This window comes from Coffea eugenioides, chromosome 2 (genome assembly GCF_003713205.1).
Source record: "Coffea eugenioides isolate CCC68of chromosome 2, Ceug_1.0, whole genome shotgun sequence".
Lineage (NCBI taxonomy): Eukaryota > Viridiplantae > Streptophyta > Magnoliopsida > Gentianales > Rubiaceae > Coffea > Coffea eugenioides.
Window position 1 is genome coordinate 32,945,705 of NC_040036.1, and position 13,749 is coordinate 32,959,453.

General features: G+C 35.8%; 2 protein-coding genes across 2 annotated transcripts; one reads left to right on the plus strand and one right to left on the minus strand.

The window, feature by feature from the left end:
* The first annotated feature begins 1,116 nt into the window (after window positions 1-1,116).
* Window positions 1,117-3,978, plus strand: LOC113760640. The gene is made up of 3 exons (XM_027303297.1): window positions 1,117-1,296; window positions 1,510-2,007; window positions 3,095-3,978. The coding sequence occupies exons 1-3, from the start codon at window positions 1,185-1,187 to the stop codon at window positions 3,616-3,618; spliced, it is 1,134 nt and encodes a 377-aa protein (XP_027159098.1). The 5' UTR covers window positions 1,117-1,184; the 3' UTR covers window positions 3,619-3,978.
* A 745-nt stretch (window positions 3,979-4,723) lies between these two features.
* On the minus strand, window positions 4,724-11,998 carry LOC113761783 (cytochrome b5 domain-containing protein RLF). Its single transcript, XM_027304914.1, has 6 exons — window positions 11,810-11,998; window positions 11,227-11,307; window positions 10,713-11,106; window positions 8,724-8,858; window positions 7,033-7,083; window positions 4,724-5,167 (listed from the first exon to the last, which is right to left on the minus strand). Exons 2-6 carry the CDS (start codon window positions 11,260-11,262, stop codon window positions 5,091-5,093), a joined length of 693 nt encoding a protein of 230 aa, XP_027160715.1. The 5' UTR covers window positions 11,263-11,307; window positions 11,810-11,998; the 3' UTR covers window positions 4,724-5,090.
* Window positions 11,999-13,749: the final 1,751 nt, after the last annotated feature.

Sequence of the window (13,749 nt, forward strand, 5' to 3'; positions counted from 1 at the left end):
CCTTAACTCTCAATATGCTATAAAATGGTTGGGAGTTCTCTATTACTCCTACGAGCAAGAACTACAATCACAACTCGAAACTTGAAAGTACATTGTTTACAACTTCTCATCTATAGCTTTTTAATGCCAAGAAAACATAAAAGTACCACTTGAGAAGTAATTGGGAGCACTAAAATTATCCTTTTAGAATTAAAAGTAATTTGATTAGAGGGGTTTTTTTTAAAAAAAAATTTAATGTATTGTAATCACCATTTTATCGCGCACACACATTAAGTTCTAATAAAATTGTTAGAATAAAAATTTTCTAAAAGCACCAAATGAACAACCATCCTACGTACATTGATTTCCAAAAGAGCAAATTACCCGGATAATCGCTAAACTTTTTGAATAGTCGAGTTTTAGCCACTCAACTATTAATAGTATATTTGTATTTATTAAATTATCAAAAGTGTAAATTTTGAGTCGTTCTATCTAATTTTACCGTTAATTCTGCCACATCTAACTATTAATAGAATGCCTCATGAATCGTGCGAACCCTTATATCTGACAGAATTAACGGAGCAATCAGACAGAATGACCCAAAAGTTATACTTTTGATAATTCAGTGGATAAAAACATGCGAGTGTTAATAGTTGAATGATCGAATCTTGACTATTTAAAAAGTTCAGACGCCACCGAGTAATTTACTCTTTCCAAAATCAACTAAGTAAGATCCATGTCATTATGATTTATGACCTTATCCAAAATTTTTAGGCACATGCATGGAGTCTTGTGGGGAGTATCTGATGAAATTTGTTCAAATTTCTAGAAGTGATTCCAGCATGAAATCCAAAACAAGGTTTCAAATATTCAAATGTACAAAAGGTGAAGGTTAAACGAAAAGGCAGGCTTAATTGGAATCATTAAAGCAAAGCAATACAAAGTTTTAAATCAATACTCCTAAAACAACAGAAAATGCAATGCATGGATTGTGGAGAAAGTTCCAATTTTTTTAGTCAAAAACGATTTGTGACAAGGAGACAAAATCATCAGGGTGGGTACTCCTTTCCACACTCCCCATTCTCATCCATCTTCCCTCTTCCCTTTGTTTTGAGAGTACACCCCTCCCTATATAAGCACTGCCCACTTAGCTAAAGCATAGAAGCCCCAAACCATCTTTAACTAATACCCACTTTCTTCACAAAATGGCAGTGAACATTTCTCTCTCGCTTTCTTTCTGCTTTCTCTTCATATCCTCTGCCTTTGCAGCTCCTAGACCTATACATACTCCTAAACCTGTTCGTACACCTCTTGAAGGTAATGGCTCAAATGCACTTTACATCATTATCAGTCCTCGTCTTAAGCTAATTTCTCTTCATACTTCTTTTCTGGCCTCCTCTAGTTGTAGATCTTTGCTGAATATGCATTCTTGAAATATTTGTTTGTCTTGACTCTGCGTGCATTTTGGTTAATGGCATGTTTTCTACTTCCATGTTTAACTTAATCTGCTTCTACATTATTGTCTTTCAGGACTTCTCCCAAATGGCAACTTTGAGGATCCAATAAAGCCATCTGACATCAAGAAAACAACGCTGATAGGAAAATATGCACTGCCCAAATGGGAGATCTCAGGCAAGGTTGAGTACATTCATGGAGGGCCACAACCAGGTGGGATGTACTTTGCAGTTGCACATGGTGTCCATGCAGTTAGGCTTGGGAATGACGCCTCAATTTCTCAGACAATTCCTGTAAAAATTGGAACCCTTTATGCACTCACATTTGGGGCTTCAAAAACTTGTGCTCAAAATGAGGTCTTGAGGGTTTCAGTGCCACCTCAAACAGGGGATCTTCCATTGCAGACTCTGTATAGCAGCAATGGTGGTGATACCTATGGTTTTGGTTTCATTCCCAACACTAATTATGCAAAGATTACCTTTCACAATCCTGGGATTCAAGAGGATCCTGCTTGCGGGCCACTTTTGGATGCTGTTGCCATCAAAGAACTTTCCCCACCTAAGCCCACAAGAGGTAAACTCACTGCTTTTTCCTGCATTGTTGTTGCTTTGTCCTTTTTCTTGCCAAACATTGCACATGGATTCACACGTTGGTCTTAATTTAATGAGATTTCTATGGCATTTTTCTCCGTTTATGTTTTTATGTGCGCAAATCTTAATCCCTGGTTTGGTTAAATCTCATCAGATAGTCATTGATTTTCGATAGCAGGCTAGTGCCAATAGTCTATAAGGAAAATCTTAACCAGAGATTTGTGAACCATCGCAAAACCCCAAGTTTTTTCAGCTCCAGATCTGTAAAAGTTTTTTCAGCTCCGGATCTGTAAAACTTTGTCACATTTTAAACGAATAGTCTTTTTCCAACTTTGTCCCATCTTAAACGAATAGTCTTTTTCCCACACGGTAATCTTATTCAGTGGGTAATGTAAAAACCTGAATGTTTTTGTGCTAGACCACTTTCCACATCTGTTTGACTATCCAGACAAGTAAGCTTTCATTAAGAAATTGCAATGTTGCGCTAAATTATAATTATTTTGTTTGGAATAGTTGGTTCTGAATGTAACTCTAGATTTCCAGCATTTTTCATTAAGAAATTGCAATGTTGCGCTAAATCTGTTTGATAACTCAATTTAGCATTTAAACTGAATGAGTTTAAATCTTAATATATTCAGTTGCGTTTAATAATAAAAAATAGAACATTTGAATTAATTAACATTAAATTTTTTAGACAAAATTTGATCCCAAAAATAAATGATAAACTATTCACTTATTACTTAATGTGATATACATTTACATGTATGTACTTAACTATTTAATAACTTAATCGATTCAGATTTTAGACTGCAGATTTCAGTTTTCAGACATCAGTTTTATCGAACTGTACCCTTATAGTGGACAATACTCAAGAATCCCATTCAATGACTGCTTTGAGATCTTGGAAAGGGTCCTCTGTTTGGCCTACTGAACTGGGAAAAAAAAATTTTCTAGAGCATAAAGAATACTGAAACTCGCTTCAATTTTGGTTTTGGTTCATCAGTTTCCAAAACAATCTAGATACGATAGTCTGTTTGTAATGGCATTATTGTTTTCTGATGACAATGCAGCGAACTTGGTTAAGAACGGTGATTTTGAGGAGGGTCCTTATCGGCTAATTAACTCTTCCCATGGTGTCCTCCTCCCTCCAAGCCAGGAAGACAGGACATCTCCACTTCCTGGATGGATTATCGAATCACTGAAGGCCGTCAAATTCATTGATGCCATGCATTTCAATGTCCCGAGTGGACGTGCAGCAATAGAACTTCTTGGAGGGAGGGAGAGTGTGATTGCACAGATTATTAGAACAGTGCCTAACAAGGAATACAATCTTACATTCAGCGTAGGGGATGGAAAGAATGGCTGCCATGGATCAATGATGGTTGAAGCATTTGCTGCAAGGTCTACATTGAAAGTTCCGTTTCAATCCGTAGGAAAGGGTCAGTACAAGACTGTTAGTTTCAAATTCACAGCCATTTCAGCCAGGACAAGATTAACTTTCTTCAGCTCTTTTTACCACACTAAGATTGATGACTACGGAGCTCTCTGCGGCCCTGTTCTTGATAATGTCAAGGCGGTCACTGCTAAATTTTGATCAATCATCATCAAGGTACAAAAAGGGAAGTGAGCGAGCACCTCTGTGCATTTAGTGGTCTTTTTGTGTTAATTTCCTCGCCACAGGATTGGATTTTGATTAGTTGTATGCAGCAACTCTGCAATTGCCTTTGACTATAAATATATTTCATCTAAAATGCCATGCCCTTCCTTGTTTGGCTTCTTAGTGCCTAGCATGAAATAGATGCCTATAGAAAGACTAAAGGGCAATTTCCTACTCGGTTGCAAGAGTTTCAGTGAAGATATTACTTGTATGATATCTCCAGAAGCTTGGATTTGATTTATTGGATTTCAAGAACCATAAATAAAGCATTTTTCAAGCTACGACGGCTCCATATTACGTTCCATCTAGCCTGTGAGCTTAACTGTTCTTTGGATCATTTCACAACATTACTAATCGTCAACTTTCCATAGACATGCTTATGGCTATATGTAGAGAAATAAACTGTTACTTTTTGTTTCATTGTTATCACTTCTAATCAATATATAGCTTCTTAACAAGAAGATAAGTTGATCGAAGTCTGCAAACCTTGGAAAGATTAAGTTTGGATTACCTGTTTTTGGAGGTGTTTTTGAAAAATTTTACTATAGCAGAATTTTTAAATTATATTTTGAGATATTTTCAAAAAATATTTTGAATATTTAAGAGTAGAAAGTTTCTAGAATATATTTTGAGATATTTTTTAAAATTTTAAAAAAATTTAAACTAATTTTTAGATTACCTTTTAAAATATTTTTTAAAAATTTTTATTGTATTTGAAAAACACTCCCATCCAAACAGAGTTTTAGTTACTAGTACCTAACAATCTTCATAGCTTTTCTCGGTCTTTTGTGCCCCATCCTTTGAGAACATGTGGTACCCAAACCATCTTAATTAACAATGGCTAATGGTGCCTAATGGAAAAACTTGAAAATGGCATAGTATATCATTGAATGGATAAAGCACCAGCGATACAATTGGGACCTAGGCTATAAACACTTGTCCTCGCAAGGAACAGAAGCACTATATCTGCAATTTTTTTTTTCGAGTCTTGAACTATATATATATGAGACTCCATGAGCTGTTACAGGTGATACACTAGACATGGTGCAGAAATATTAATGCAGTTGTCCAAAGATTGACAAAACAATGTGAGACAGATCAGTGAGCAATTACAGTTACAGCAGTAAAGGGCTGAGAAAAGCTAAAAGGCCAAGAATAATTCATAGCAATTGGCAGTAAAAAATCAAATACATAACCCCTTGCTGTCAGGAATGTGTTATCCTGCACACAAGTATTCTAGCATCCACTCGTAAATTATTTCCTTACCCATTTGACATTATCAACGTCAGTCTTCAAATTGTACATTCACGTAGGAAGATGTAATGTGTCTTATTCTCTAAGGCAAATATGCTTGTCATAAAGCACTTTTCCTGAGAACAATTTCTTGAATCTTGCAAATAAATGGTTGTTCAATGGCCATCCTGTAAAGTGCCCACAAGACACTTTTCCAGTAAAAATTCAGCATTAACCCAAGGATGGTATTTATCTGTATAAAGAATAAGGATTACAACAGTAAGATCTACAGTCTACCATGCGTGGCTTTTGAACACTTTATTTTCCTTTCTTATTAGATGGAGAAAGTATATATGTCCTCTAGTTGCAGAGGGGGGGAAATGGACGTCACATGCTACATTAAGCAAACACTAAAGGAACCACAAAACCATCATCACTGCATACTTTTGACCAGTAAAAAGTTTCTGACTAAAGCAGTTATTGAACTTTCAAAGATCTAACCTTTTAATACCTCCCTACGTTTTCACCTGCTAGGTCCTCCCTCATATAATATTTTAGGGGCATTTATGCCACCATAGACAACAAATCTTTCAAGTTCTTTCTGTCTCTTTTATCCTTTTCTTTCCCTTTGGCAGATCCCTCCACTCCCTAAACCCCCAACAAGAAGTCAGCACGTCCCCTTCACCGCTTATTGCACTATCTCCCAGTATTTTCCCCAGTACCCCCGACACCCTCGCCAAACATTCACACACCCCCCCCCCAACCCCCCAAAAACAATAGCTCCCTAGCGCCCAAGGTACCTCCTTTAAATCATTAAAATCCCCCACTGCGTCCTGTTAAACACCATTATCACACGGTATCCGATCAGCACCCCCAAACATGCAAGAATGGAAAGCTATGGGAGGAGGCTGGCTTAGAGGAAAATGGAAAAGCAGGGTTGATGGGGTTGTAAGTTGTAAGATATGATGTAACAGAGGAGAGACGTGGAAGGGGGTAAAAAGACTGGGTAGCACAAAAGATGGGGATAGGAGAGGCAGCATAGGTCAAAAGGGGGCTGGAGGCGTTCTCTGATTGGAGATACCTGATGATGGGATAGTAGGATTGCAGGAAAAGAGCAAGAAAAAGGAAAGAAAGAAGGGGAAAAAGGCAAAAGAAAAAGAAAAAGAAGGAAAAAAAAAAGAAGGAAGAAGGAAAAGAGGAGAAGTAATAGGTCTATAAACTTCTAATGAACTTTAAGGATCCTTCTAATGAACTTTAAACATCCTTAAGTTTTGTACAAAAAAGGACTTGGCAGCTCAAACTGATGGAAGTACTAGAAGTTTATGCTCTTTCGAGTTCAATGGGCAAATAAGACTAAGAATAGTTGAATGGACAAAAGAATACCCCATGACAAGCTTTTAGGTGCATCGAGGTTGTTTGCCCTCAAAAGCTCAACTGAAATTCTTGGAAGTTTTATCGTTTTGCAGGGCAAAAATTCCACTTTACATCACTATGAGAAAATTTTATGTCCCTATTTGACTCTGTATTCAGACCACAAAATAGTAAGTCTCAGATGATAGTAGCATACATCTCCTCTTGCCTCCTAAACTACATTTTGTCCCCTTTTAAACCCCCTTGAGCCAACCTTTTACCATGCAAAGATCAATATCCACTCCTTACAATTTCTACCGTCCAAACAGTTTCTGCCAATGAAAGGATAAGGGATGACTTTGGCTACAATTTATCACTGGCCAGACGTGGAGCAAACCCAACACTAATAGGGGGGCAACAGTGTGAACTAGATACAGGGTCCTTCCCTTTTTTGAAGCCTTTCTCCAACCCCTATGCGATATCTTCATCACCATTTTTTATCACCCAATATTGCTAGCCCCTATTCAAAAGAATATTAAAAAAAAGGCTACAAATGTTCAATCTTCTAATACTGATGAGACAAAATAATAGCCCAGTGATAAATTATCTTCCTGCACAGTAGAACTTGGAATCTACCAGCCTAGATGTGCACATGTACTGGAAACCCCAATTTCTATCCTATAATTTGCAGTGTGGGAAAGTATGAAAGAGGCCCAAACTTAATGCAGACAAAACCATAAAAGTGTGCTAAATCGAAGGAAAGGATACTGAACAAAGATGTGCAATCCTTGCCAACCGCTTTCATCAGCATATCAACACCTACAAACGAATGAGGCATAAATCATTGCCAAAATTTGTGAACTCAACAAACTAAAACATAACAAAGAGTAAACATTTAAAGACAAACTAGCAGACTCGAATCATTTTTACATTAGATCCTTTACTTTCAGAACTACAGTTTTTATTGTAATCTTCCAAGTACCACATAAACTATAGAAATATCATTAATGCACATTAACCAACAAAAAGACGAGCCAGTCAATTCTCACAAGCTCTGATCAGAATCTACCGATTGATCAAAGTGAAGGAATTTGGCATGCCCATTAGGACAGCTGTGACTAGAAGAATGAAGTATAGAGCAACAATAAAACACTAGACAAATGAGCCCATGGTAGTTAATGTAGTACTCTGCCAAATGGACTACCTTAGGTATTAATAGGTTGTGTCTGGGCATCCTACGAAGGACAGGATTCGGTGGACTCAGGGCAAGAGGTACTACTATGTTGGTAGAAGTCAGAGATTAGATCAACATTTCAGTAACGTTATAAGAACATGATGGGCCTAGTGACTCAGTGCAAGAGGTACTGCTATGTTTGGTAGAACTTGGAGATTAGATCAACATTTCAGTAACATTATAAGAACTTGATGGGCCTAGTGCCATGGCAGAGCTTATGGTGCTTAGATAGATCCCCTCAAGTTCACATGTTGGGAGATAGTTCTATCAGCATATACAGGAGAAGTCTTGAGACACATGCTTGTCCAATACTTCACCTTCATCAAACAGACAATTTTTATCCACTGCTCAACTATTTCCATTCAAATAGGAGCTCACTACCACTAGAACTTACAGAGATCTGGCCCCCACTCAAAACAACCCAACTAAAGCACTCTTTCACTTAGAAAACTGTCATACCATCTTCATGCAGCATCGACAAATCCTCCAAAGGTCTCCACAAAAGAATCCATGAAGATTTGAGAGAATGTAATGGACTGGTCATATTTAGAATCCACACAAACAAACTGGCCTTTCCAAAAAATAACCATTTAACTTTAATTGAGTCTAACAAGGACGTTGATAGAAATAATTAACACATTGAAATTTAATCTTCAACCAAGGAAAAGAAACAGAAAACGTCTTTTAGGTGAGAACACAGATTGCATGAATAAGAACTTAAAAGAAAAGGTGAGATTGAATTTCATAAACATGGGAGTAAAGATGCTGGACTCAGCTTTTCTATCACATTCATCAATTGAATAGGACACTTGTACTGGGCCTGACTGAAGCTCTATTTACAATTTTAAGTTCTTTTGCCTTTTTTACGTTACAAAAGTCGAAGTGTTGCTTAGCTTGAAGATACATTAATTTCCCCCTTAACATCAATATTAATAGTAATACTTTGTTCTCTTTCTATTTTAAAGTAATCATAGACTAGTAACATCATTATTGATAAATCTATCTCACAAAAATACTGCATCAGTTTACAACTTCTTGAATTCAAAATGAAACTAACAAGTTGCTCTTTGGTTGATAAAGCAGATGAGAAGCATTTCCCCCCCCCCCTCCCCAAAAAAACCACTCCAAAATTGAGCACATAAACAAAGAAAAGCCATTAAAATGTAACCTTAACGATTAGTGTAAGTAATAACATCAAAAAGCTCATAGAAACTTTTAATCCTACCTCCTGGGTGAAATTTCATGTATGGAGCTATGTTGTAGACATGACCTTTAAGAACTGTCCACATGGAGTCCTCATTTTGGTGTTGTTTGACTTCATTCAACGAAACAAGTCTCCCGTTGGATTGTCCATTTAACCCTGAGAGGCAAAGATTTAATAACAATGACAGCTATACTTAATTATCTCCAAACATGAAACATGGAAATCAATCGCTTTCAGGTAATTTAAAGTTTGGCACAAGCAATGCCTATTCTGCTGTTTAGCATATAGCAACTGGGAGACCACCACAATTTAAAAAAAAAACACTATTGTTTACAGTACTTTTGAACAGAGTCATAATGTCTGAAATCTGCTTTTTAAGGTAATCCAACCATATTTACACAAAACAAAGTATTAATCAGTTCCATGTATAAACTCAAGCAGCAGAATCGAATAGAAAGGCAGAAAAGTGTCTGTAAGATATCTAAATGAATGTTTTTCATATATTGTATTTTCCAGAGTATTTCGTATCAGAGTGCAGATGTAGAGAAAAGGATTTGATTCTGATTAGCAGTATAAATGCATAATTACAATGGAAGTAACATGAGGCTCTCCCAGTGCAACCTAACAGGGACCAACAAATAGCTCATTATAAGGCTAAAGCTCATTGAAGACCTCTAGGCAAACATCAAGGACAGGTGCTGTGTACACAAGTTTTGCCACAAAAGATCAACAATGGAGAACAGAAATATCTTTACCGATTAGACTTGCAATTGCATCTTCTACCATAAGGCTGGAAAGGGATGATAGAACAATACATAGCCTGCTTGAGTTCTATAATTATAGTTACTCTTATATCCACTAGTTGGTAATCAAAATCGGGGAACCTGTTCTACCACAAACAGTCCAAGGTTAAATTAACTTTTGCAGGTACTTCAAATCACAAAGAGGTCACCAATGAGCTGTGAGAGAAGGGAAGATATGAGGCTTTCACAGGCTTGACTAGCTGTGCCTAAAAGTTTCACCATAAGAAAAGTAGCAACTAAGCCACCATATTCAGAATAAAATTTTGTCACAATGACATCTAGAATAACATCTGCTTTAGGAAAAGTTGCAAGTTCTTTTTCCAAAAAAAATTGCAAGTATCTTCAAATAAATTTGTCTTGTCCTAACTTAATTTTTCATCAGTTGAGAACTAGAGAATCCTTTTCAGCAGTGAGCTGCCCAACATCACAGCATTAAGCTCTCATGTCATAGTTTATAAGACCCATATGGCAAAGTCAAGAACAGTTGATCTTGATGATCCAAAATTTCCAATTCAGTAGTTGGTCAGTTTGTACTAGGAAATTACCCCTGCATGCTCCCAGTATAACTGCACCATGAATTCAAACTTATCTTTATACAAAGATAAATGCAAGACAGTCACATATGTGGCATATAGCTATGCTCATTCCTCAATCAGCTTAAATGTCAATGCTATACATATACACATATTATATCAGTTGTACCCTTTGATTTTTCTTTCGGTGCCTTACTGAAATCTGATCAATGGCCTCTCAAAGAGAAAAAAAGAAGTTGATCTGCGAAATCTCCAACCACTAGCAGGATAAAGGGGATCCAAATTCAGTGGATGTATGATATGATAAACTGACGGAACATAAGGATAGAATCTCAAACAGATCTCATGAACTCAACAAGATTTAGTGGAAAGGACCAGTATCATTAGGAGTAGCTTGAAACCCGTAAGATTAAGCCAAAACTGCAAATGTCAGGTCTGTAAACTCTATCTAAACGTCACTAAGAGTTTTAATCATTAAACTGACTAGATCTTGCTCATGGACACTTAGGAAATCCGCTTTTCTTCGTTCACCCTTTCAAAGCAAAGCTACGACAACTAGCAGTTCATCTTCTTTACTTCACACCCTATGAATTTGTTTCTTCCGTATTTCAGATAAAAGTTTATAAAATAAGAGATATTTTAAGTGGAAACTAAAGTTCACTCAGAGTAAGTACCTGCCAGATCAGGATGCATTCTAGTGAGTCTCATCCAATCCATCTGGCTATAACCCTTCTCAAATGGAACCTTATTCCGCTGTGCAGGCTTCCTTGTAGCAGTCTTCTGTCCCTGTGAAGCCTTAGCTGAACTTCCTGCATTTTCAACTTCACTTTGGCTAACATGTTGGTTCACTTTATCGCTGGAAGATGTATCAATTACACTGAAAGACAGCGATCCTTTTCTTTCTTCCTTTGATGAAGCAGTGGTACGAGGCAACTTATCATTCCATAGTATGCCACTGGCCTGACCAGAATCATGGTCATTCACCGACTCATCTTGTATTCTGAGGCCACTAATATTTTCAACTACATTTTGTGCATCAATTGCATCTTTATCCTCATTAACACCAACCTATTTAGAAGATTCCAAAAACACCTTCAATTTCAGTACATATTGTCCAGTTATAGATATTGCAGCCACTAATGCTAACATTACATGAAGCATTTCTTTAAAATTCAAACACCAACTTACTTGACAAAAGGTAAAATCATCATCATTAGCAATCATAACCCTGCCAATTCAGCTATAAGACAGACTTCAGCTGTAATTCACCTGTTACATGACAAGGCTCTTGTTTAGACTAACAAAGCAGAATCTAAACATAAAAAAAAAAAAAAATTATTGCATAGAGCCATTGTCAAGAACAAATTGCTACAATCACTTATATGACAAGAACTTGCCCAGTAAACTAACAATTATCACCAACATTAACAAACTAAATCATCATAATTAAAATAACTATTTCCTAACGGCAATATATGATGGAAAAACTGAATTTTCCAGCTGAAACGTAACGACTGAAGGACCCAAAAGGGGAAACTAACCCTCAAATAACAATAAAAACACTTTTGCCCATTTCGATGACCTATTAAAGTAAACTTCAAGATTGCAACTTTTTTCAAAAGCAAATATTAGGGCAACAAAAAATAAAACAACGCCCGTTTTCCACCTCAAAACTCTCTGCAACATTCCCACAATCGTTCCCATAAATCAATAAAAAGAATCAAAAATTAACACGCAGAACAGTATTTAACTGGAAAAAGATGGGGCTTACTTTTTGTCGAAGACGATCCTTTTTCGGTTTTCCCTGTTATCTAGTTCTTCTCTGCACGAGCAATTTCCTTGAATGATACTTACAAGAAAAAAGAAAAAGGAATAAATAGACTGGGAGAAAATAAAAAAATATAGTAGTCAAATATTAGACAGCTATAGGTGTGGCAATCGTTTCAAGTTGTTATTGTGCTCGTATCAGAAGTTATACGCTGTTTGTCTTAGAATACTTCAAATCCAATCCATTGGATTACTTTCGTGTCATGTCGGCACATGACCTGTTTATTAATAAGTTATAATCCAATCAACTTTCGTGCCGTGTCGTCTCAAAACTTGTTTTATAAGTAGGTTGATTCAACTCAACTCGCATAATCAGTTAAATACTCTATACAATTAAAAATAGTTTTGATATGACGCATTATTTTGGAAAATCAATCTATTGACCTATGCTAGAAACACTCTAACATTTTAATCACTTATTTTAACTCATTTGATTATATAATTGATTTAATGTTGCTATTGTTCAAACACATTTCTTGAAATACATCCGTTTGAATTAGCTGTTTTTGGGAGTCTTTTTGAAAAATTTTACTGTAACAGAGTTTTTAAAGTATATTTTGAAATATTTAAAAGTAGTAGAGTTTTTAAAATATATTTTGAGATTTTTTGAAATATTAAAAAAAATTTAAACTACTTTTTAGAGTACCTTTTAGAGTGCTTTTTAAAATTTTTTAAGTATTTGAAAAACTGAAGGTTCCAAACAGATCACTATAGCTTTCCAACTTCCAAGCATAATGTAAGTACAAAGTCAACCTTGTTTGGATTGATTTTTTTTAAAAAAAAAATCTCTATTTTCTATGAATATTCCTTATGCATAATTTTTAATCATTTTTATATCTCACATACATCATATTCTAAAATATACTAAAGTAATTTTTCTCCAAAAACTCTCTGGAAAATAAGATCCAATCAACCCTTTAGAAACACGGTCAGATAGTTCCATATATGATAAGATATAAAAATATGAGTTTTTAAAACTTCTAATTGAAATTTTCAAACCAATTTTGATGGTTGTTAATTTTTCCTAAATACTCAAAATGACCTCTGCAATGTTTAATTATTATTATTATTATAAAATAAGCACTTTATTGGGTCAGCGTGTCAACTTGCGAGTTGATTCAACCCAACCCAACCCACGTACATTTTGACTAACAAATTGACCTAATAATGACCCATTAAAATTTGGACCGTGCTAAAATCTATTAATTTCGAACCGTGTTCGAACGATATTGTAGTACCATGCTAAAAATTGTCACCCCTAAACTGTTATGAGTTAGAAAAAGTGGTTGGGCTATCTGGCATTAAAGTAATTTCTTTTGGAGTCTGTAGTTGGGCTAAATAATGGGTCGCACGTAATTTGTTTCTTGTCCAAAGAAACCTTCAAGGCCTGTGGACTCTGTTTGAGAGAATATGTTTGAATTGGAGATTATTTGAATTTTTTAAAATAATATTGTTGGATTTTTTTGTGATATATGGTGATTGAAAAATGTATTCGCGTTGCATAATCAAAAAAATTTTTGAAAACAAAAAGTCTATTGAAACAAATATTTGGCCCGTTTGGAAGGTGAGTTTTTCGGGTGTTTATCTAAAATTTTACTGTAAATTACTGTAGAAGTTGTAAGAAAAATTTTTAGGATGAAAAACTTTTTTCTTTCTTTTTCTTTTTCTTTTTCTTTTTCTTTCTTTCTTTCTTTCTTTCTTTTTTCTTTCTTTCTCTCTTCTTCTTCTCCCTTCTCCCTCCCCCGGTACCTCTGCCTCTGAAGTTCCAGAACCACCAGCCATGGGAAAATTTTTTTTCCCTTTTTCTCTTCCCCTCTTCTCCCTCTCCCTCTCCTCTCCCTTCTCCCCATCGCCATGGATTTTTTTTTTCCTTTTTCTCTCCCC